Genomic DNA, 25332 nt, shown 5'->3' with positions numbered 1-25332 from the left:
CACACGTATTCTTAACACTACCCGTTGTCTGAGATGCAAAAGCTCAAACCTCATTTTCGTTTCACTAATTCCCAAAACTCATTTTTGCAAGGTGAGATCTCTCCATCATTAGTCGTTAGTCTTCTATGATGGTAGGAAAAGAAACAGCCTGGTATATTGTCTCTAGAATACAATTTCTTTGCAAAGGCGATATATGGCGGAGAGAATGGTACTAACGTTAGGTAGGCAGCTCTCCCACCTTTGTTGTCTCACCAAACCCCATCTCCGGTGCCAAATTACCACTGCTGAATTTCTGATGGCAGATACGTCGTGACCACTGAAATTGTCAGCGGCCTCAGTTCTCAGGAAGTATCGCACAAGACCTACAGATCAGGAGCAAACGCAGGCATTATCCCACAGCAGCATTTCTTCGAGGAAAAGCCTCTGAAGGGGTGTACCAACTACACCTTCAAGGTGTACCCCAGGGGTTTCTCTGGCACCATGGGTCCCTATGCCAGAGAGGACAGAGAGACACTGGAGACAGGTAAGAGAATGAATTCATTTATCAGCAGAGCCCCTATCGGTCACAGCTATGGTTATATCTGTATTGATGACTCAGCTGTGCATTTTCATCATCTGTTATCTTCTTGAGATCCCTTTTATTTGTATCAGTAAACATTTTCCGTCTAAAATTCTTCAGGGTATTGAAGTCCTTTTGTTTGTGTAATATTCCTTGAGAATTTCAAATTGAATAATAAATGTTAAAGGCCATTATTCAGTATTTCATACTTTCTGACAGTCCTACAGGCCACGTTAGTCTAAGAGATCGCCTTTTAAATTTTCGAAATGTAAGCTAATAATTTACATATGATTTCCTCTTATGTTCTTCTCAAAATATTTTAAATGAGCTTATGAATCAGTGCACCTTTTCAAGTTGCCTTCCAATTACGTGTTTTTTTTTATCCCCTCAGTAAATGATTAAAGTAATTCTCGTGTTCTCTTGACAGATCCCATACCTGTAGAGTTCGTGAACTTGGAAGGGGTCACAACCACTACAATGGACGCAGATTGGAGTTCTGTCGACACTTGCCTTGACCACTACAAAGTTTGCCACTACAATGACTACGTAAGTTATGGGATTAGATCAGCGGAGTTCTAACAGGCGATTTGGCAACGACTCTCGCATCTGAGGCAAAGAGAGACGGCATCACCGATTCGGAATGAAGATCATTTTCATAAACTTAGAATACTCTGTCTTTTGCCATTCTGTAGTTCCGGGAAAAGCATAGGTGATTGAGTTTAAAATAGTTATATATATATATATATATATATATATATATATATATATATATATATATATATATATATATATATATGTCTATATATATATAAACGCATTTTCGGTTTTCTGTCATATTTTATTGTTTTGCAACTTGGGGTGAACTTTCTTTCGCTTTGAGAAGTTACATATTTTTTCCAAGTATTTTACCCTGAATTTGCAAAGTCAGGTAAGTATCAAACTGCATTACAATGTCATAGTAGACATAGCCACAAATGATTAAATTATTGTGTTAAGTTAGAAAGTGAGTTTAATGTTTAACTTGCTGCATAATAAGCCATTTTGCAAAGATGTCAAAAATAGGCCTAGGAACAGTGAAAAACAGCTGTCTGGATTTCCAGTGCCTGATGCTGTTTCCGACCTCACTTAATAAATGTTAGCAAAAGTATATTCATAATTTTTAAAATCAAAGTCAGTAGCCACCTTTGCTGGGCTTTGTGTATACAATCGACCCCTGGGATTCGCTTATATCTGCCTATCTTAATAGTTCAAACACCAAAAAAAACTCTAAAAACGCTTATAACTGCCTATTTTAATAGTTTTATAATAAAAAAATTTATTTAGTAACGAAAATAATATGAAAATCCAGTAATTAGTGAATATTACGTCATGAAAAATTCCGCGACTAGGCGAATTTCCCGCGAATAATGTGGACATATGTTCCACAGAAAAATCCACGCATTGGTGACGTCGCAAATCCTGAACCGCAAATAGGCAGGGTCCGCTGTAATGAGTAATTTTATTAACGACAAATCCTCCTCAGTACCTTTAGCTATAAAATCGTCTCCTTACTTGATGACTTCATATTATACATTCCACTTTCATAAAATGAACTTCATAAAACTATCGCCAGAGTGAAGTCATTTTACGCTAGGGTAAGTTTGATACGGTTATCCGTGGCTCAAATATTTGGTCTGTTAAAATCTTGGTAACTTACTCTGAAGAAACACCAGCTTATAGTAAACTTATTTACCTTCCAGGACGCGATTGAGGTCTGCGAAAACTCGATAGACACACAGACGTCACTTTCTGACCTTCTCGAATGCTTAGTCTACCATGTCTCCGTCAGCACAGTGACACCATCTGGTGTCATCAGTGAAAAGAAAATGGCAGTCGCAAAGACAGATGACGTTGGTAAGTTACATCGAGCACTTCTATAGCAATGTATTTGCCTTTATTAAGCACATTTTTTGGATGATACTTTCTAATAATACTACTTGCTATGCAAGATGTAATTGGAGAGCCCCTGGCCAGGTTAAGGTTAAGGGTAGGTTAGGTTAGGATGTGTCTTATTTTGAAATATGTCTTTGATCTGCTTTTAAGCTGGCCGCGACCCTTGGAATTAACTTGCATAACTCGTCTGCAGTTTTACCGATTATAAACATGTCTAATTTCCTGCGTCTTTTCGATGAAATATACTGAATGTAGAAGAAATGAAAATGTACTTGCTTAAGAATTGATAGACAGTATTTAGAAGATAGGGGGAGGAGGAGGAGGAGGAGGAGGAGGAGGAGGAGGAGGAGGAGGAGATTGCTATTTTGTAAATTAATTTTATGCTTCTCTTGTAATTGCATTGTGAGGTAATGCACTTCCTAGTCTGTTGGCCTCTTTGTCTTTAGTTAAGGAAATATCCATGAACTTACACTCAGCCAAGATAATAGGAAAAGTTCAAGAAAGTCTAATTTAGCCCTCCTATTAATTTTAGACCAATAAACCATGCAACGCTGCTCTGTTCCGTGATTTTTTCTCATAAACTTACTCATTTGTTTTTAATATCCTTCCAGCACCGGGTGCACCGCAGAACCTAACAGTAGGACAAATAAAACCCCATTCTATATCAATTCTGTATGACGACCCAGCAGAGAATCCGCGATTGCGCTGCGCCTTAGTCTGAACATCTCAAGCCAATAGGTAGACAGCCACTACTCTCCTCGACATCTCTAGTTAGGGACCACATCAAAGAGCACACTTTTGACAAACTGGACGCCTGCACAAAATACATCATAAAGATCATGGCCTCATCTCCTGAAGGGTTAGCTAGTGAATGGGACAGCATTGAGGCCATGACCGACACTGAAGTCAGCGGTCCTGCTCAGAACTTCCGAGTTGACGGAAAGACCACAACTTCCATCAACTTGAAGTGGTTCGAACCGGAAGTTAATGGACGCTGCGTCCACAAATACACCCTCTCCTGGGAGGGTGGGTCGATAGAGATTGAGTCACCGACTCCAGGAGGTTCTTTGCCCCATGAGATGGAACAACTGGTAGATGGTTTGAGTTCTTGCACAGAATACACTTTTGAACTGACCCCTTCAATAGTTCATGGTGTTGAGGGCCCTACTGTTACTTTAACCGATAAAACAAGTTGTTGAGGTTTAATGTGTGATTAATTTTCATCAATTTTTTTTTATAGTGTTATCCTTGAGCCAATTTTTTGGAGAAAAAGTGATATAGTAAGCCTGTAGTGTTATACTGTGGACGGAAAATAAAATTCTTAACTGTACATCCTCATTCTCTCGCTTTTAACCAACATAAATATTTGGCATACAATACTTGCTCTGTAGAAGCACACTGGAAATTTGTGAGGTATACATTTTTTATATTTTGTGATGTAATTGAGATTATGAATTCCAATATGTATGTTTTATTTAAAATTCCATATGAGGAATGCATATGTTTTGCTGTGTATTTCATCAGACCAGATAAATTATATTATAAATAGTACATCGGTTTAAAAAGTTAGAATATATAATCTATTTAGCTTAAGAACTTTCTCGCTTCATTTTTTTTCTGCCAGAATAAAAGAAATAAAAATATATAAAGCGTGGAAACACCATTTCCCTTAACGGCTAGTTTTTTAAGCTATCTAGGTGGAACATTCTAGTTGTTAGATGATAGATAGATTCCAGATTCTAAAGTATTTTGTTAATACCATCCACCGATATTTGTGATTTGTAAGTAACCCACAGCGCAAACTCTTTACTGAATGTGAGTATATTTTCTCAGTTCTGCTATTTCCCAAAACATATCGTAATAATTTACGAGATCTTTACACATCACTCGTGAGACTTTTCTAAAATGACTTCAGATGACATTGACAATTAAAAAGAGATTTCTCTGCTCAACAAGTAGTTCCATGTATTGTTTCTCTTCGTTGTCCTTTAATGAGAAACTACTTTGTCAAGGTTTTGAAATTGGCTCCTTGTGGATTTGTTTTAGGGGTTGATGATGTATGTTTTGCTAGAATGAGGATTTCCTGAGGCACCTTCATCTGTATGACTCTTCTTGCAGCAATTAAGGTGACATTCTTGAATCTACAGTCCTAGGGGTATAAAATTACCTCGACCACAGACCTTACTGGTTTTTTCTTGAGCGTCTCCTTTAGCTGAGTGAAGTCCCGTTTTCTTTGTTATTCGGACGCTTAGCTATTGTGATGATGTTGAGTTCTCGTCTGAAGGTTTGGTGGGTGTTACGACATAACTGGCGGTGTGTGTTCCATAGGTTGATTCTTGAACAATGCGAGCAGTGTCCTAAGCTATCTAGAGTGTCAGAATCACACAGTTGAAGGTTAATTTGCCCTTAAGAAGAAATAAGGTACTAAGCACCACGAATTTGACACCCTTCTTTAACATTAATTTTATTCCTTTCACTATTTGGTTACGGTCGACTTGCCTCAGTCACTCAGTGTCTTCATTAACTCGCAGCCTGTTTCCCTCACTCGACACTCTTTCCAACCGCTGCATTCGCTGCTAGATTAATCAGATAACCGCCATTTTAACAGTAGTTACTCCATACGACTGTAATCATGCTCACTATGCCACTTTATCCTGTCGTGTATGAGCCTGTGAACATTTACAAACTATAAGGTATGCGCAAGTAGGGTAAACGCAAAAGAATGACAGGGGTACAGAAAGATGTAATGACAGACAAGGTAATCTAATTTGTGACGAGGGACGATTGACTATTTCCGCTTGATAATCATATTTCTTCTTCTTCTTCTTATTTATACTTAGATATTACAAAGTACTGGGAACGGGTGAAGTAAGTCCACAGCAACGGTAGCTAATTAATAATAATAATAAAAAAGATCGCTTTCGAATTTACCTCGCGAAGAACGTTGCCTTATCGAGACGGCTAGGAAAGGAAAGGATGGGGAGTAACTTTTGCAGAGAGAGAGAGGGAGAGAGAGAGACAGACAGACAGACAGACAGACTGTATGCTAAGATTAATTATCTCAAAAAATGGCCAAGAAAAGGAAACAAAATTATTGCAGGTGTTTAATGAAATAGGCAACTAAAAACAAAATCAAAGTAACGGCGAGAGAAAATGCACTAAAAAGATATATATTAAAGAAGAACACAAAATTGTAAGCAGTAATTAAAGCGTAGCCTATGTAATTTGTAGTAAAAAAGGACTCAGTATAAAGTTTTATATACGTTGAAAAATGCATAAGCTTGCCAACTGCTTTAACTTTACCCACCTATTTCCATTTCTTATTCCAGAACTAATCCTTTTAGTTTAGTTTCAGTAAACTATTTTCATGTTGTATACGTCACAGCTTCCTTAAGACTTAGTCTAAGATTAAAAACTGAAATAAAATCTTTATTTGAAGAGGTTTATTTTAAGGTTAATCCATTTTGCATTTCATTTGAAGTTGCCTGAAAATCTCTACTTTTCAGCTGATATCCTGCGGCGCGGCAGCAGCATAACTGCTCATGATTGAGTTATGTCTCTTGTCCAACTGGTTGTTTGCTGTAAGTGATGTCTGTCCACTTTTACAGAGTGATTAGCCTACACATAAAGCAGTGTTCTTAATAATATTTGCTTTGAAGTTTACTCTAGGCTTCCCAAAAATCAGGGATGCGAGAAGACTTAGCAGTTATAAAGTCTCTCCTTGTGCTGCTCTTTAGCTGAGGCAGTATGATCCATTTTTTTATTTCTAATGAAATCTGAATTTTATGTATGTCGTGTGCAGGTTGAGAAATGTGGTATGGATGTCAGCTGAAAACTTTCTTTTACATTTATGATAGGATGCTTTGCTTATTTTTTTTAATTGTGTAATTAGTTTAGTTTTCATAAAAGTGGGTTGTGTACCTTTGTCAATTTCAGTGGCCCAAATTCATCATGTAATCTTGAAAGACGAAGACTGTCCGGGCAGTGTTGCCACATCTACAGATTAACCTGATTTCTACATATTTTTTTCAATATCTCAGATTCTCAGGTTTTTCCCTCAAAATGAGCCAAATCTACAGATTTTTGATGAAGATATTTACAATTGCAATAAAAGTCCTAAAAATGTTTAAAATGAACCAAATCTACTATTTTTTTTTTATTTACCAATCAGGATCAACTCAGGTGCACTTACTGCACACCTCAGTTAGTTCAGCTCTCACTATGATTTTAGAGTACTATCTTAAAGAAAGTTACTTGAGAAAAGCACCATTGATGAAAATTAGGTTTAGAGACCCTGGAAACTTTCAGCAATCAGAAGAAATCCATCTGTCTGAAAGTAGGAATTCAGTTAATAAATACAAAGTTATATGAAATTGATGGTCTCAGAAAGTTTAGGTTAAACTGCTTGGAATTTTTTTTTATGGAAGCAGCTTCTCAAATACACAAGCGATTTTCTTTTGACTCTGTGGAAATGGAATCTCTAAAAGCATTGAGTCCGAGAGTTGTAATTGACAGAAAAATAGCATCTTTGGTTGATCTGCTAACTTGTTTTCAACATGTCGTGCCTAACAGCCAAGATGTGGATACCGAGTGGCGGTTGTTGGCTAGTTCTTTGGGGAGACTAGATTTAAATGCTGATATGAATCCAGAGGAATTTTGGAGTAAAGTAGCGTCGATAAGACAAGTGGATAATAAGTACATGTTTCCCAATGTATCAGAATTTATGCAAACATTATTGCGCTTGCCACACTCCAGTGCTACTGTGGAAAGGGTCTTTTCATCTGTTAATAGAATGAAAAGAAATATTAGAAATAGATTATCAACAGACACCCTAACAGGCTTGCTCCACACTAGGCAATTAATAAAAGGAAATTATCATGTTTTGATTTTCCAAATCCCAATAGGTTGCTAAGCAAAGGAAAAATAGGAAGTGCAACGTACAGTACAAACACCACCAACAAAATGAATAGCATGTTGTATGGCTTGGTGAATGCTGATATTGGTATAAAGGCATTGACGCTATAGAATAGCATTGCATTGATTTAAATTTTTATAGATTTGTGTGTTAGTTGTATTTTTGTGATTGTGAATGTTATATTTGCTGCGGCAATCTTTAGTTTATTTCAGTATGTTAATTTTCATTATAAATTGAAAGGAAATTGGTTATCTTTTGATTAATGTTTAAATTCTTGGTAATATTGGTATTTAAAGGCTAAATATTCTTACACTGATTCTATAGAATAGCTTTACATTGATTTGAACTCTTATAAATTTATAATTCGTGAGTGTATGCTTGTAATTGTAAATATCATATTTGCTTAGGCAATCTTTAGTTTTTTTCAGTATGTTAATTTTTATTATAAATTGAAAAAAAAATTGGTTATCTTTTGATTAATGTGTAAATTCTTGGTAATATTGGTATTTAAAGGTTAAATATTCTTACACTGATTCTATAGAATAGCATTACATTGATCTGAAATCTTATAGATTTATAATTTGTGAGTTGTATTTTTGTAATTGTAAATGTTAATATTTGCTTCGGCAATCTTGAGTTTATTTCAGTATGTGTACAGTAGATATTCATATTCTTTTTCAGCTTTTTCTTTCTAATATGCTTAAGTTGCTAACTAATAACAGAAAATAATGAGCTTTTATTTTTCGTTATAGGAAAAAAAGAAAATACTTATTTTTCTGCTATCCTTAAATGGCATAGAAATACAGTACAACGCGCTTCGCGTTGTGTATTTTTTTTTTTATTAAACCTTAGAATTATTTATGTTGATCCAGGTAAGTTGTTCATATAATGTATATCAAGGTTATGAAATTCAAAATCAATCTTGACATCAACAGATTTTTTTCCAGATAATCGTTTCAGCGCCTACAGATTTCTATAGATTTTTTTTTCAGCAGATCCGCAGATTTTGTAAAAAAAAATGTGGCAACACTGCGTCCGGCAACAAATGGTATCTGGTAGTGATACGTCATACACCCTTGCTTTGTCTCCACCGAATTACGTGAATGGCAAGTAATAACACAAAAATCCCAAGATAGCTTTTCAATTATGGCATCCAGTGGTGTATCGAGAGTCCCAGAGTTACCATGTGAAACATTGATAGGTAGGTCAGCTATTGTTTCGCACTGGGTAACCTTTACAGGTCAAGTTCAATACCCCACAAAGTCTGCCCTGTTTAGGAATGGCAAAGGTTGAGATGGTTTGCAGTAAAATGAAGTGATGACGAGCAATTGGTTTTTTCCTACAACTATGGGGACCACATTGGTGAACTGGTATGTTGTATGGGGATAAACAATGAGTGAAATAGTGATGTATTCTAACATTCCTATATGTCTGCAAGTTCTGATTCTAAATAAAATAAGGTTTACAGAACGTGTTCAAGTGACACCACGCCATGGGTAATTAAGGATCTGGTGACCTAGGTTGGGGTCCAGGGTTGGACAGACGGTAAGCACTCGGCATCAATTCGTTTTAATTTACAATTCCTAGCTTTGTTTAGGTGGGAAGATAATCCAGGTTCAGAAATACCCACTAGTGAGTTGAGGGTCTGGCATCCTAGGTTAGGTAAGGTATGGCTAGGTTAGGTCACAACTCATTTATTTTAATATACAGTGCCGTAGGTTAGCTTAGGACCTAGCACCTGAGGTTATGTAAGTTAGAATATATTCCTACATATCCCTTGTTTGGTGTTATTGCCTAACCCCTGAATCCCAAATTGTAGGTTATAAAACGTGAGAGGCGGGTCCAGTTTCTCAAAAATTGCTAATTTGCTACCAAAAAAATGGTCATAACACACTTAAAGCAAAGAAACTATAATTTCAATTCCTGAATACAAATAAGGTTTGAAGTAAAAATTTAATAAGAGTTTACATGGGGAAATATGTAGGCTAGAACCATTAGCTTGGTTGGAAACATTAAAATGCAAGTTAACCCAAATTCTGTAATGTAAGCATAGAGTAATATATGTAAACTGTGAAAGGACTCTTTCAAAATTAAAAAATAGATTTGGATTCCTCGCCAGCATAATTATACAAATTGAGAGATGACAAACATGTATTTTAGGCTACTGCCTTGAGGTTTGTATGATATCTGTATAATAAATGCACAATTAGCTGGTAGAGTTAGCAGTAATAAAAACTACTGACATGACCATATCAGTAGTGTGACATCATAGTGGGGGTATGTTCTTAACATCCAGCTGTGAAAATTATGGTTTATGCTCATGCAATTGATGAACTGTTCAAAGAAACTGTATTGTTAAAGTTCCAGCTTTTCTATATTAATTCAAGATTACAGCAATCTAATGGGTGATATAATATCTGTTATGTTTTGTGTACGTAGTTAATTTTCTTTTATAATCTGTACCATGACCAGCACATTCTTGTGCTTCATATTATTTGCCTAAGTGTTGCATGCCTGCTGTATTGCAAGATCAGAACTTGGTCCATTGGTTTCAACACATTTATTGCTAGGAGAGAATAACCTGTAAAATATACCACAAAAGGTAATAGTAATAAATATTGAACTATTTTTGTGTATTGATAGTTTATTAGCAACTGATTTATCAGAGTTTTCTCTTTAAGTAGTTCTCATCATCCCTATATCCCCTGCAGGCATGTTGCAAGAGGACATTAAACTAGTGCATCCTGACATGTTGATTCTGTATGTGTAGCACATGTTATCATGAGTCTTTGAAAGAATGTCGTCTGTACCAAACGTAGCCTATGTTAACTCCATCCTTTGCGTTGTATCTTTTCTGCTTGTGGTGTGCCCCTGAGACCGATGCTTGCAAGTTTGAGATGCTATGATGCTACCCCAAAGTGTCAGGTTCCTTTCCTGGAATTATTCTGATGTTTTTTCCATTTTTATTATATGTTTCACGTACCTTATACAGTACTACTGTGCAGATGATGGTTATTTGTTCATGGTTACGTTTTAATCTTGAAACACAGTTGGGCATTTTTCTCTGTCAAAGCTTGCGTATCACTTTGCTTAGTTTCATTGGAATAAAACTGTATTAGATATCAGTGTACCATCCAGTAAGTACCATGGCTACCTTTTAGTTTGTTTAAAATATTATCTTTGGATTAGTTTTGTGCACTATTTATTGGTGATACATCAGCCGATGGCCACCAGTGACATTTGTCTGTATCTTGTATGTTGTTATAACTAGAAGACAGAAATGATGACAGACGGCAGTCTTTCACCACCTTAAGGTTTATTAATGGGGATCAATTGTAAGTGTTTTGGACTTGGTCTACAGGATGTGGTCATCAGTTATGTACTTGTGTTATATTTTCCCTTTATGGGGGGGAGACCTTAAATGAATTCTCACTTCCACGTACTATCTCGTGCACTTTCTGCCTGAATTCATGTTTAGTGCACCTCTTCTTCTAGGCTATGACATTTCTTCACGATTTTCACGGCATACCTAAACCATCTATCCCTGAGATCTTTACAGAAAATGTGGTCTTTCAAGAATTCTTTGAATGGTCTTGATTCAAAGTGTGCTGCTATGGCATGATTTTAACATCCATGTTGCATGTTAATACTTCATGAAGTGTGTACTTGACGTGGCTCTGTTGGTATAGGATACTGTATTTGATTTCATACAGTGATGTATGGTATCATATGAGTTGTTCATATGATACATTCATCATCATGAACGTATTTTATGTTATATTTTCCCTTTCTATGCTTTCTGTTTTGCCAGAATTCTTGTCTTGATTTCATTTGAAATGGAATTGTAGCTATAGTGGTTAGGGGTTGGAGTGAATTTGTTTCATGTAAGCTATCAATTGTCAGTGTTATAATTCTGTATTATAGTAGTCGATTTATTGGTTGATTATGATCAGTTTTGAAAAGTAACGAAGTTTTGAAAAGGCAGACAGAGGACTTTGTTATTCTGTATTGACTATAATATGTATAGCGTATTGCAATCTTGAAAGATAGTCTTGTTTCTCTCAAGGTAATTTATGAATAGTTCTCATAACTGGGATTAGGCATAGTACTATTTGGCTGACAAATTTACATACTTTTGTCATTACATGCTATGTAAGGATACGTTTGATGTAAGGACATAGTGGCAATATGATGGCCAATGTTATATCTTTTCATAATTAGTATGAATTGACAGTGGATTCATTTAAATCTTTCTGAAAATTTCACTGGCTTGTGTAGAAGACACAATGGATGGTAGATTTAATATAAAGCATTAAAGTATATGAAAGGACTGTGCATAATGATCATTTTGTCTTTTTGAGGTAAGGAAGGAGACCAGTTTAGTACTGGTGTTGGTCGATTTCTACTTATTAGAGCTAGTATTGTTTTTGTTCTTAGGGAGAAATTGCCTTTATGATTTGACAGATGTGCCCAGTGCCATCACGTGAATTTTATTCCATTTCTTTCCGGTAGGGATAAGAGGCAGTGGGTTACCAATTACAGTTTGGATTGTTTGGCACACTGTAAACAATAGTGCAGGTTCTTTGTGTAGTCCCTCTTAGTCCCACGATGTGTCGGTGTCAACCTTTTACTAATCGTTCGTTCTCTTTGGTCTTCTCCCACCTATGAGCTGTCCAGTTTTTATAGCATTACCCTGCTCCTGTTTCCAGTTCTTGTTCAAGACCAGATTCTTTAGACAAGCCCTGTGAGATCCTCAGGATGTGACTGTGGTCTCTGTAAACTATTTTGATGATTAATACAAAGTTGCTTGCTTATCAGTTAGTTTTGATTACAGGCTGAACTAAAATCTGCATGCTCTACTGTTCATTTTGAAAGTTACTCCAGTTTGCATTTCATTTGAAGATGACTGAGAGTTTCTGTTTTTTTTTCCATTTCAGGTATACCCTGCGGCAGGGCATGGACTGTATAAGGTTTTGAAGTATGGAGTCCAACTGTTTTCTCTTTGATGTGTCACATTCCAAAGTGTAAGGAAATATGCCTTGAACCTGGCTTGTTGACAGAATCCACTGCTATTACAGTGAGTATTGGTAGAATTGTCTCCTTAGTAGCATTTCCCTTTGAAGTGTACTCACAGCTTCAGGGATCTGAAGAATTTTAAAGGTTAATGGGGACAAAACTGCCAGTTTTTTATGATAAATTCTGATTTTTTTAATGTGTGCAAGTTAAGAAGTATGCAGTGAAAGTTAATTTGGTATGGGTGTTAGTTGAAAAGATTCCTTGAAGTTTATGATAGGGTAGTTTCCAGAGAATTCGGGTCTTTTCATACACCTCAGGACTGATTCCACCCTATTTGCCTAACCCATATAATAAGGCTTTTTGCTTGAAATTATTTATTTATATTTCAAATAAATTTGTGACAAATATTACCAGAAAACAAACTCTTTACAAGGAAATTTAAGGGAAATTTAAGTACTAGGAAGAGAAGAAAAGAAGAGTACAGCACTATACTTGAAGCTGAGTATTACTGGAATGTAGTTTTAACTTGCCTTTCATGTGGTAGTGAAGTTATGCCCATATGGACACTTCCTAGAAAAGAAACCTGAATACAATATGGTGTACATTGCTTACAAATGATGTGGGTGGCATATGATCAGACTTATTAATTTATCAGACAAGAGTCCTAGCCGGAGATGCCTGAGTTGGAAAAAGGTGTGGTTTTAGTATTTTTCCAATCTTCAGTGTTCATTTAAGAACAGATCCATGGTCAACCACCACGGGAATCTCGAAATGCGACTTGGTCTCATTAAACTACTTTGATAATGAGAAGTCCTTTAAATCATGGTAGAAATGGCCCAGTTTTTGTCTTGGAAGAGGTTCTTTGAGTATGTGTACATTTTCATATTTTAAGAGGTTACTGATTATTCACTTAAATCTTTAAAGATTAGGTCTGCTAGAGTTTTAAAGGCATTTTGAATGGGTCATTCAGGTTATTCCTCTGCCAGATCAAATGTTTCATGATTGGCTTGTGGAGTTAAAATGATTGGTTAATTAGTCTTTCATATGTATAATGGGGGACACCTTATTATCTTCCAGACCCCATCACATTTGTGTGTGCTATGTACCCAATAACAATTCTGTTGTACTGTATTTTTTGTAAAGTGCCTTTGATAGCCTTAATTTTACAATTTTTTTCTTTTTGTGACTTATAGTTATAAAAGATAGAGCACAATCGAAAACACATAGCAACTAAGCAGGTTTTCCTACTCTCTCTCTCTCTCTCTCTCTCTCTCTCTCTCTCTCTCTCTCTCTCTCTCTCTCTCTCTCACACACAAACCATAAGCCGTGTAAAGTATTATTTCCTAGCAACATCGTTACGTTTGTGTTTGGCCCTGTACGGGGTGGTGCTGTCAGTGCACCTCGTGGTTAGCTGTAGGCATTTCTTAAAGGTCTTTGCAGCTCCTAGCTACAACTTCCCTCATATTTTGTATAGTACCTCCATTCATATTCTCTTTCTTCCATCTGACTTTTCACCCTCTCAAAAAATTGTTACCTAATGCAACTGCGAAGTTTTCCTCCTGTTACACCTTTCAAACTTTCTTACTGTAAATTTCCTTTTCAGCACTGAGTGACCTCATAGGTCCCCATGCCTGACTTTGTGTTAAATTATATATTCAATATTATATATTGAATATTCTATTCTATTGTTTTGTTTGTTGTATGGTATAATCAAATGGACTTAATCATAACACTCGAGAGAACATACATTGCCGTTAAACTGTCCAAAACATGTCAAAGGCTGCATGAATTGATGGAATTGTTTTCATTTTTTTTTCTGATACTGCATTAGTTTCTGTTTCATTGATTTTCACTGTTAAAGTAACTTTCTTCCTATAATGAACTGTAAATAAAAACGAAATAGGACAAATCGAATGATTATGATTTGTTTGAATATTGGAAATGAAAGCTAAGGAACCGTTGCAAGACGAAACTACTGACATGAGAAACTGTGGTTCAATATTTGTGACTCAGGAATTTGATCACATTTACTAGAGTCTAGAGACCTCTGGCGTGTGTCGACCATCTATATTTATGTATAAAGTATTTTCTTTTACTTTATTACCAGTTCTATGCTAATAATTATGAGTCTTCTTAATGTGCTTACTATGAAAATCAAACAAAAACATACAGAGCTATTTACGATAAATGTTACTCACCTGTACTAGCCTATTAAAAAGTTGTTTGTGTTGATGGTCACCCGACTGTGTTTTCGCCCCAGTTCATTGTTGGTAAGTATAGCTACCATATTTGGAACGTCTTTTGTTACTTTCAGTTGGAAATGTGGGCAGGACAATACTGAACCTAATTGGTTCTTTGTTCAAAGGCTCAGCAATGGAGTGGGATTTAGGAACTCTGGTGTTGACAGGAAACAAAGGCATACTATCCCTGTAGGGGGTTAGTGCTGTCAGTGCACCTCATGTGGTACATCAAAGGTATACTATGTCAGAAATGGCAGAAAATTACAAAATCTTTACAGGAAGGGGGACAGGGCCCTTATACATTCCCCTCCAGTCTGCAGTGGCTCTGTGGGTTGGAAAAGTTGGCTTCAGTTCTCAGTATTGTTACCTTTGGTGCGGATGATTGACTGTTGTTGTTTGGATTATTTCGACTGATTTGAATTTTTTCAGTTGTGTTTTGAATGTTTATAACTTTCATTTTAGTAACTAATTAGTGTTTTAAAGATACGGGAATCCCTTATATCCCATAATTATTGGGGACCAGATTATGAAACCAAGAGTTTTTGTTGGAAAAATACATGAGATTGACATACAAAGATGTAATCTAACATCGTTACGATATTCATGCAAGTTCTGATTTGTTTAAGATAGGGTTTATTGAGTGTTTTCAAAGAAATATTTAACACAAGTAAGTAAGGACCTGGTTTCCTAGCTATGTTAATGAGGGACCCAGCATGGTAAAACTCCCCAGCCAGGTGAGGAACAGGCATCCTAGGTTAGGGGTTCAGTGAGGTTGGTTTAGGTTGCTACCCGATTAATTTTAATTTACAGTGCCTTAGATTACGCTGGGTTAGGTGGGAGGTCAGGTAAGGACTCTGTGCCTTAGGTTAAGTTACATTTGGGTAAGTCAAAACCCTATTATTTATATTAACATACAGTGACCTAGCTTAGGTTAGGTGCGGGCAGTCAAGGGGGTATAGAGCTACCTGGTCAGGTAAGGAACCAAAAATCAAGCGTAGATTAGGTTAAAAACGGCCTTGTATTTCATTCATTTGATGTTTTCTCCCATCCAAAAAGCCCTCTGTCATATTGTGGTCCCCCATAATAGTAGGATACAAGTGCAGGTTAAGTATCTCTAAAACAACTAGGTTGCTACTTGGACTGAACACCAGAAGTAAAAAGCATAAGAAAATCACATGTTCAACTCTGGAATGAGATTTCAGTTTTAAAGTACAAATGTACTTGATAAGCTAGCCTATAGGCTGGTTGAATGCCCCAGTCTTTAGGGGACCTTGAATTATTCTTAAATTTTAAAATTCAAGTGGGTTGGTGTCGCTAACCCTCACACATAGAGGGACATCTGTAGTTCAAATTAAAGTAACATGGTTGATGGAGACTGTGTATAGTATCTTGCTCAGAATTCCAAAAGTCACCAATAGCAGAGAGAAATACATTCATTTTAAGAGAGGCCATACTTATCATAACTGGTGTTTTGCATGATGATACTGTTATGCAACCTTTGTTACTTTTAAGTCATAGGGATACTTTTTTGGCCTTGAAAAAGATAAAGTAAATGGTATACACTATATAACTGTTGTTCATTTCAATATTATTTTGTATCTTGTATCATGGGCTAGGTAGGAGTGGTTAACATCACTTGCTGTCCTTTATTTGGTACATTGTTTGTGCAAATGTCTGTGTTATTTGTGATGATGTGAACTTTCCTGTTTTTTTTAGTGCCCCTAAGCAAGTTGGTCATTGCACAGCTATGACCTCACACCTTGGACTTTGTATAACCTGTGAACTCTGATACACAGCCTTCAGTGCATGGTCCCATCAGGGTGGTTGCAGTGACCGTTGCTGTAAGGTTTGTTGGAAGGGCTAGTTTGAGTGCAAAAATTGTTAATATATTATTAGTGCATTCTCATTTCATCATCTGATTGTTACACATTTGGTGTGCAGACTAAGTTTGGGATTAATCCCTTGGAGCCGATAGTTTTTATCCTTTGCCAAGATTTACTTAGCTTGTTTAAGTGGTCTTTCAGGATTTGGTTTATGGCTTTGAATGTTACCTTTGAATTATTTCCATGTTTTGAAAAAAGTTAGGATTAAAGCTTGCGAGTTGTTTTGAAACAGGTATCCCATCATTTTCAGGTACACCAATCATAAGATTTTTTAAAAAGAATCAGTATAGTAATTACTGTAAAATCTAAACTTTATTAATAATAGACAAACCCTTCAGGCCAGCCTAGTTAGTGCTAAATAAGTGATCTCAGTGGGCTGGTTAAACTAATTGATAATAATAGGTATTAAGTTTTTTAATGTCTTAAAAAAATGGGAATTTGAACCCATTTCCTATTTTTGTAGCATGTCGTTATAACGTAACTTCTGTGGATAAAGTGATACACATATTATTGTTGTGCAAGAAGAATTCTTGATGCTTAGAATTGGATAATACATAGAGTAATTTTTGCTCACAGCATAGAAAGTAGTTAGTCAGATGTTACATGATCATGATCATGCAATCTGCAATGCAGTTTTTTTTTCAAATAAACAGAATACCGATACAGCACAAAGAAGCTCAATATCAAAATATTAATTATGAATTTAATCCCTGAGTCCGATGACGCTGCTCATCGATGAGCATTAGCATTGAATGATTGTATGTCAAATAATTGTTACTGCTAGGGACTTGTGTAACCTTAATGATAACATAATTATACCATGCAAGTGTCACTGTTGCCCGAGATCTTAGTTAAGTTGAACAATGATAAATTCTAAGAGAATTTGAGAGTTGGCAAAAGCCCTTAACATTACCAAACATTTTGGTTACATTTTACACCTGTCAATATTACCATACCATTTTCGTTGTTTGGAAGGCACTGAATTTTCATTTCTCATAGGCACTTCCTAAACTACAATTCATCTATAATAAAAATAGAAGATGCTTCTATATCAAATAGAGATGAAGAAATGTAGTTGCATGTTATTGAAGTAGTTACTAGATGCATGATGCCATCCAAGGCTATTCCCTCTTAGGAAGAAATAGAACGTATCAATACATCGAAACCCTGGACCCCCAACCCTGAAAGCATTCCAGACTAAACTGAGAATGAGAATACAGATCGAGGGTTGATAGTACTGTACATGGACTTCTTTCTCCTGTTGCAGCAAACGGTTGACTGCTTCTCTGTGGGTATGAGGCAGAAGTATAAAAAGAGGTTTGTGTATGAGAAGAGGTTTAAATCTATTTTTCTTTGGTGTTCAGAAGTCTGTAATTTATTTTATGTGCTGGGAGAGTTCTGGCTTAAGTGGCCCATATTCAGGTAGGTATAAATAAAATACAAAAAGTTTCAATCAGAACATGAGTTACTAAGGCATATCTATTTTTAGTAATTTCATAATTTCCTTGTATGAAAGGGTCCAAAATACAACACTGAATTTATAGTTATTTCTTTCATTACAGGTTACATGGAAGAATTTGGTATACTGCACTGTTCACCCTCATCTTGAGCGACCTTGAAGTTCCCTCATATGGCTCTTTAATGCCTAGAACAGAAACCATGATTGAAATGTGTCTTGTGCCTTAGGCTACTGGTTAAATTTTGCTATGTCTTGAGTGCTGCTTACAGTGTGGGAATAGTTCAAGGGCTTTGCAATTTGGAGAAGTATAGGGACATTGCCTTTATGTTGTCCACACACACACACACACACACACACACACACCCCATTCTCATAAAGGGATTGGCTTCAAAGCTTTCCATAAAACAAGATTGTTATTATCCTGATAGGATTATTGGACCAGACCATTGCATCCCACTGTTAGGAAATCAGACTTCCCTTAGGGACGTGTTCTTGAATAAGAATTGTAAATGGAAGGAAGTAGAGTTAAAAGAAGTTGCACAGCTAAGTGAGAAGAGACCAATGCATCTGAGGCCAAAGGAACACCAAAGAGAATCTTTACTACCATCTATGTTAACCTCCATGTAACCTATAAATGGTTACCTTGGAATATTTCAATATCTGCATTTTATGCATCAGCATTCACATTTTTGTCAGGTTTTCCTTGCATAAGATTAGATGTCAAAATACTTGCATAGTCTTATGCCACCCTTTTTACTTTCAGCCTCAATTCCCTTGAACTTCATCCTCCTTTAATTTTTAATCATAATTTTCCTATCATGAAACATTGAATTTTCTCTGATTCAACTGTTAACACCAGGACATCTACGCACAGAAGCTCTTAGGGTTCTCCCTCTCTTATTTCTCTATGTTTCTCTGTGAATAAGATTAACTATGATTGGATCTGTGTTGAACTGTGATGGAAACCGTTTATCTCAAATTCTCTAGAAATAACTGCCATGGTATTCACTTAAGTTACTATACGATAAAGTACCAACACTTGCTTAGTGAGCTTTTTTTATTTTTTGTGTGCCTTGCCTGTGTAATGCCCCTTCTAATTGCAGGCCTGGTTACTCCATTCAGTGCTTTTCTAAGATATGCTGACATATAGTTGCGTTTTCTTTCGTGATTCCTCTAATGAAGTCATTAATGTTAACAGATTTCTTATTCTTGCATCCACAACCACGCCAACACCCATACTTTAGTGTTCCCAGTTTCATCAGTCTTCCTATTATGTCTTTTGCACATTGTAATGAGTTGTATGAACCTTTACAAGTGATTGGTTTAATACTCTCTCCCATCCTTTTGGTCTCGTCTCTTCTGTAATTCAGCTTTAAAGTGCCTTGCACCAGATCCATCTTGTTTACATTCATGCAGTTTATAGGTATTTGTTGATATTAATCTATTGGTATAGGTATTCAGTCATGCTAGTTAATGGCTTCTTAATCTTGTTCTAAAGGCAAGTAATGTTTGCTCATTTTGAAAAGGCAGTTATTTCCATACATTCTGGTTAAAACATTAATAAGCCTTGTTATCCCTTTCTGCCTAGTCTTTGTCAGAATTGGGAATCGTCTTATCTGTTACTCTGCATAGGTCATTAATTACTATGGTGCCTTGCTGGCTCTTACGAGACAGCTGTAACTATTGCCTCCTTATATGTGATACACCATAGGGGACTACTAATTACATTGCTGACTTGCATAACTTGCTGTAGATGGTACTTAAGGTTCCATTCAGCATCCCTTCTATCCCAACTGCTTTATACTTTTCAGCCATTAACTAAGAGCCCTTCTCGCCTGCATGTCCAACCTCATCTTTGTCTTTTTGGGTGTCAGTTTGGTGTCTTTTGCTATTTATCTTTCATCATCCAGTCTTTCTAAATTAGATAAATCTGATTTCCTCCAGTTTCCTGTTATTTCTTTCTGTGACTGAATATTCATCTTCTGAGTGCAAAAGGTTTATTTTGTTTTGTACTTGCTGTTGTTTATTCATAAAACCATTTCTTCAGACAATACAATCCACTGTAGAAGGAAAATGAAAAGTGGCAGCCTCACTAACCAAACCCAGCTGTGCAGGGTCATAAGGATTTTAGTATTGTTGTGTGCTAACTACTGATTCCAACTTCTTGGTTTCTTGTGAGCACCCAAGGCTTTTCAGTCAACTAGAGTGAGTCCAACATCCTTTCAACAGTGACAGGTTACTCTTGAAATGGACTTTTTCATGTATACCCAGGTATGTCCTATGAGGCAGAAATTTATGCTTTATCTGTGAAGAAGTGTTTTATCTCTTTAACCTTTCTACCTTACCAATAGTTACTTTGGCAGCCATTGTGTCTGTGTCTAAGGGTCAGTGTCTTTCACTTCTGGCCCTCCTTCACTGTGATTCTTCTGTTTTTGGAACCCATAATCCATGGGCCATATATCTAGTCTTGACTTTGTCAGGACAGGTAACACCATGTTTACTTAATGAATCCAATTTATGGTAGGTGAGATACTACAAGTCATTGCTCTCCTGTGGAATGAATGAAGATCATCTCATTCTAGTTCTTTTAGCTGATAATGCTGGTCTACCCTGCAATTGCTCTTTCATTAAGAACCATTGGGTTAATTTTTTCGTGACCATTGTGGATGGAACTGCTTGATCAACCTCCTTGGAAGTGGTCTAGTTTTGGAACTTTTGGCCTTTATCACTCCCAAAGATCTTTTCAGAGCCTGGAATGAGCAACATTCTCATTCCATTTCTTCCAATGTGTAATATTTAAGAAGAGTTAGTTTTTCTGCCATAACAATTAAGATCTTCCTTGGGTTTGATGATATCCCCTCTGCCTTTCATAGGAGGGAACTTGGCCCAGGCAATTCCTAGTCCTTCTTTTGTCAGGTCTTAGTACCAGAAGGGTTGTCTGTCTGCAATGCAGGATCCAAGTTGGCTTTACTCTTCATTGGTTCAGTTCCTCTTCCTAGTGAATCGGCCATCTAAAAGATATGTTGAATAGAATTTTCTTGCTTTGCCAACTTTTGTTATGCATTTTTGTGACCTCGTATGATTTTGAAACTTAGAGTAATTAATATAAACAAATTAAACCAACTGTTTGTGATATCCATAGCAAAAAGATCACCTGAGTAACCCAATCTCTGAATGTAGAACAATCCATACAATCAAACTTAATCCAAATGTATATAAAATATTGGAAACAAATCATTAAAAAAAAAATTTGGCAGTATCTTAAACTTTTTCCATTTATTCATTTGTTGAATTTTTAAGAAATTGCAATGTAAGATTAAATATATTCATTAAGAACGTACTCACTCTCTCACTCACACACACACACGCACACAGTCTCAAAGTAATAGTGTTGACGTCACATTAAAACAAGTGATTGTAATAATGTATGTCTTCCCACTGTATTTATGGAAGACAGCGACCAAAACTTCCCGCAGTAGAGACCTTGAATGAGAGAATGTGGTAAAAGGATTCTGATATTGTGTTTTTATTACTTTTGAAGTTATGTGGCTGAAAACTTTTGAGTCAGTAATTGTGATTGTCATATTGGATTCTTTTCTTAAGTAAAATGTGTCCTGTGTTTTACTGATGAGTAATAAATACCCCACCAGAACAAACCTGTTATTTTATAGATAGCATCTACAGTATTACTATTTTTAGGCTGATAGACCAAGTTTTATAATTTATTTAGTCCATTTTTAAAATGTTGGTGGTGCCTTTTGCATCCACAGAGTACAAGGTATTGCTGGGCACATTATTTACTGCCCAGCGGCTGGTTCCTCTTACTGCCAAGCTTTGGAATACTTACTGTGCTCCATCCTTCAGAGTACTTAAGTACCTTATAGAGCAAAGCCCACTTCCTAAATATGACAGAAGTAGTAAGAAAAATATCATCGTTACCTTCCTTCCCAAGCAGGTAATTGACTGTCTTGATGTGTCTATTGGTACTTCATATAACTACATGAAAACTTTTTTTATTTGTCAGGTCCTTCCTCTCTCCCGTCTGTTTTGATGAAAGATTATGTTGTCAGCTTGAGAGAGAAGCTTTTGAATAGAGTGGGGTTGTGGGAAGGATGTGGTATGCCATCATCAAATGGTTGTCCCTCACTCCTATGTAAGCCTAGGATTTTCTTCTGTTTTGGTTATTCTGCCATTAGAGTACCAAAATAATGTCACATAAATGCATTGGTTTGTACTTACAGAAGAAAATTTTGAAAGGTAGTATTGTATTTTGTTTATATGCCCATGCTTTCATGTGGACCTAGACTAAAATGTTTGTTGAGAGTCGGTCTTGTGCAGTTAGTCATTAATTTGTCATTAGTCCACTTAGTGCCCAAGTGTTGATCATTTCTAGCCCTGTCACGCATGACCTGATCCATTTTTGTTTTCTAAAGAGATGAGAACTAAGTGTCATATCCAAAAGATCCTGTATATTGTATCTTCCTCCAATAGGCCTAACTCATATTTGTGTCCGTCATCATACACAATGCCTTTTAGGATTTGCCTCCTTTTCACTAATTCAGTTCCTTTTTTCATGGGATCATCTAACATACACACACTCTTGACCTTTCTGTTAATTTGAGTACTCTTGACATCGCATCCAGACTTGTCCTTGTTTCATATTTGTCCTTTGAAGGAGACAGCTACAACCTACCCATTCATTCTGATTTGTCCAACAATCTTTTCTCCCCTTCAAGTCTCCCATTTCTGCACTGTAGAGCAAGGTGGTTTACCCCTTCTTGTAACCTTCATTTTGAGCATTCTCTCGCTTTACTTGTCACACCTCCCAATATCTCTCTATTTCATCTGAGAATCTCTTTTGCTTTATTGTATCTGTGACATCTGCTTGGCTTTTGTTCCATCTACAGTGCTCTGTTTTAGCTGTTTTTTACCGTGCTCGAATAGGTCTCTTCTGTGACTGTTGTATGCCATCACATTTTTCATGCATTCAGATTGGTCTCTCATTTCCAGACTCTTGCCGCACCAACTTTTTTCTCTAATCTGTTCATGTCTAAGGCATGTATGTAGCCGTAGAGGCTAGTGCCATTGGTGCACCTTATGCCGTGCACTATAGGCATTACTTAAGGTTCCTTGCAGCGTCCCTTCACATAGCTGCAACCTCTTTTATTCCTTTCTTCCATCTTACTTTCTACCCTCTCTTAACGATTGTTTCATAGTGCAACTGCGAGGTTTTCCTCCTGTTACACCTTTCAAACCTTTTTCTGTCAGTTTTCGTTTCAGCGTTGAATGACCTCTTACAGGTCCCAGTGCTTGGCCTTTTGCCTGAATTCTATACTCTGTATGCAGTTGGTCTCTTGCAAATGAAAATATAATTGGATATAGCATAGTTTTTACTTGAAGTTTTCATATGAAAAGAGTTGTCATGCAGTGTACAATACATTTTTTACAGTAATTAAACCATAATAGATGTGTGTCTGACTCTATTAGCCATTACAAGTCATTCATGAAATGTTGAGTTAACACTTATATTCCTTTATGTTTACCCCATATTGCTGTATTCTTAATATTGGAATGCTTCAGTACAAATATGGTATGGCCTTCGCAACCAGATGCTCTTTTAAATATATTCAGACTGGTAAGGTTGCCCTGCTTAACCAGACATCCTCTGTACCATTGACAGCTGGTTTTTATATGTGTAATTGTTTCTGGTTCTTTTATATTGTCCCTTCGGGCCACTTGCATTTAAAAGGCGTTCAAGATGCTTTTCAATGCTTCTTGAAGTATACACACCTTTTGCATGTTGTATATCTCATGTTGGTGCTGATTTAACTTTGCTGACGGCTTTGTACATGTTTGGCCAGCTTCTGAACTTGTCTTTCTTTTACCTTCGTCTGTTTCAACCATCAATCTCGTTTTGTATCTGTATAATGTGTTTTCTTCCTTCATTTTATTTTGTCTCATTAATAATTATTTTGGCCCTGTACTTAATTAGCAGCCTTCACTAGATTATGGATCTCAGCTTCTGAGATATGTTACCATATCCCCCTTTATGTCCATGTAATCTTCAGCCTTCATATTTACTTGTCTGACTTAACCTGTAACCTGTGTTTTGTAACTTCCAGCTCAGCCTGCAGTACCTCACATTTTTCCAGCTTTGATATTAATTTTTTTCTCAGACACCCAACATGTGAGGTATTCTCTTTCCCTTCAAAATACTTTTCGAGAATGTATGAGCTCAGCCCAGGTCATAGTATTTGGTTCTCAGTCTGTCATTTTTCTATTCTGTCAGACACCAGTTGTGAAGTTATCAACTTTATTCTCATTATTAAGTAGCCATTACTTCATGTTCAGTGCTCCTTCTCTCCAACACTATTGCTAGTTTCTCCATGTGCTGTCAATAAGATGACACTTCTCAGTCTGTATTTTTGCTTCATTATCATCAGTACCTCCTATGCTGTAGAGACAATGGGGATCAGTGAAGTTCTGTCACTCGTGTCCTCTGTTCTTTCTCATCCCAAATCTCTGTTCATCTCTAGCTTCCCTTCTCATAATTTTCACCCTATCCAAGCAGGTCTGGTTCTTTCAACTCTTCTGGTGCCTATAGGAGACCATCTGAGACCTCGTTCCTTTTTTCACTATTTCGCTTGCTTATGGATTATCTATAAGATTCGTTAGAGTGTAATTTCAAACTATCCTGCTATATGACTAATATTCTTCTTACAGCTTTGTTTTCAATAAAATAATTTTTAATTGTTTTACTGTGATTCATGTGTGATAGCAATGCAGATTGTCCAGTACTACACGTTTACTCCGCACACACTTATTTTCGTTTCATGTTTTTTTCTCCTGACATTGCTTGGAATATCATTACGTCTGACTTGTGTAATCTGTTGTGTGACAATTTCATTTTAACTCATAGTTGCTAAAACCCTCCCGGCTCCAAACTGAATTCTTTCTATTTCTCCCACTAACACCGTCATCCTGGTCAAATCGTGTACATGGAAGTTAGTTACTATAGCCCTCAACTCATACCCTCTCTACAGTATCCATCACCATCACAATTAGGTTGGACTTATCTACTGTGTCAAACCAGTTGACTCTTTTATTGTTTGACTTGTACACTTCACTTGCTCATTTTTCAGACATTCCCTTCTGTCTTAGGCACAAGTATATAACCACCTTTTGGTAGAGACATAGAGGATTAGTCAGTCCCATATGAAGTTGAACTTCAAGAGCAAAAGCCTATTGATTACTTCTCTACGAGCCTGACTGCAAATATCCATCAGTACTGAATACTGCAGTGGAGCTTGGTACTGTTTTGCCATGTG

At 36.5% G+C, this 25332-nt stretch overlaps 1 protein-coding gene and 1 long non-coding RNA gene across 2 annotated transcripts in view; both read left to right on the top strand.

Moving 5' to 3' along the window:
* The window catches only part of LOC136855297 (uncharacterized), a 28291-nt gene extending 24470 nt beyond the window's left edge, over positions 1 to 3821 (top strand). The window contains exons 24-28 of the mRNA XM_067132201.1: positions 303 to 523; positions 987 to 1105; positions 2299 to 2452; positions 3103 to 3206; positions 3238 to 3821. Of these exons, the coding sequence (XP_066988302.1) occupies positions 303 to 523; positions 987 to 1105; positions 2299 to 2452; positions 3103 to 3206; positions 3238 to 3690 (1051 nt within the window). The 3' untranslated portion in view covers positions 3691 to 3821. The remainder of the gene's footprint in view (positions 1 to 302; positions 524 to 986; positions 1106 to 2298; positions 2453 to 3102; positions 3207 to 3237) is intronic.
* Positions 3822 to 8428: 4607 nt separating this feature from the next.
* On the top strand, positions 8429 to 18724 carry LOC136855381 (uncharacterized). Its single transcript, XR_010858006.1, has 3 exons — positions 8429 to 8607; positions 12344 to 12483; positions 18108 to 18724. It is a non-coding gene; the product is annotated as an uncharacterized lncRNA (long non-coding RNA).
* Positions 18725 to 25332: the final 6608 nt, after the last annotated feature.

This window comes from Macrobrachium rosenbergii, chromosome 31 (assembly GCF_040412425.1).
Source record: "Macrobrachium rosenbergii isolate ZJJX-2024 chromosome 31, ASM4041242v1, whole genome shotgun sequence".
Classification (NCBI taxonomy): domain Eukaryota; kingdom Metazoa; phylum Arthropoda; class Malacostraca; order Decapoda; family Palaemonidae; genus Macrobrachium; species Macrobrachium rosenbergii.
Note: the sequence above shows the minus strand (reverse complement) of the source record. Positions and strands in the feature narration are given on the sequence as shown.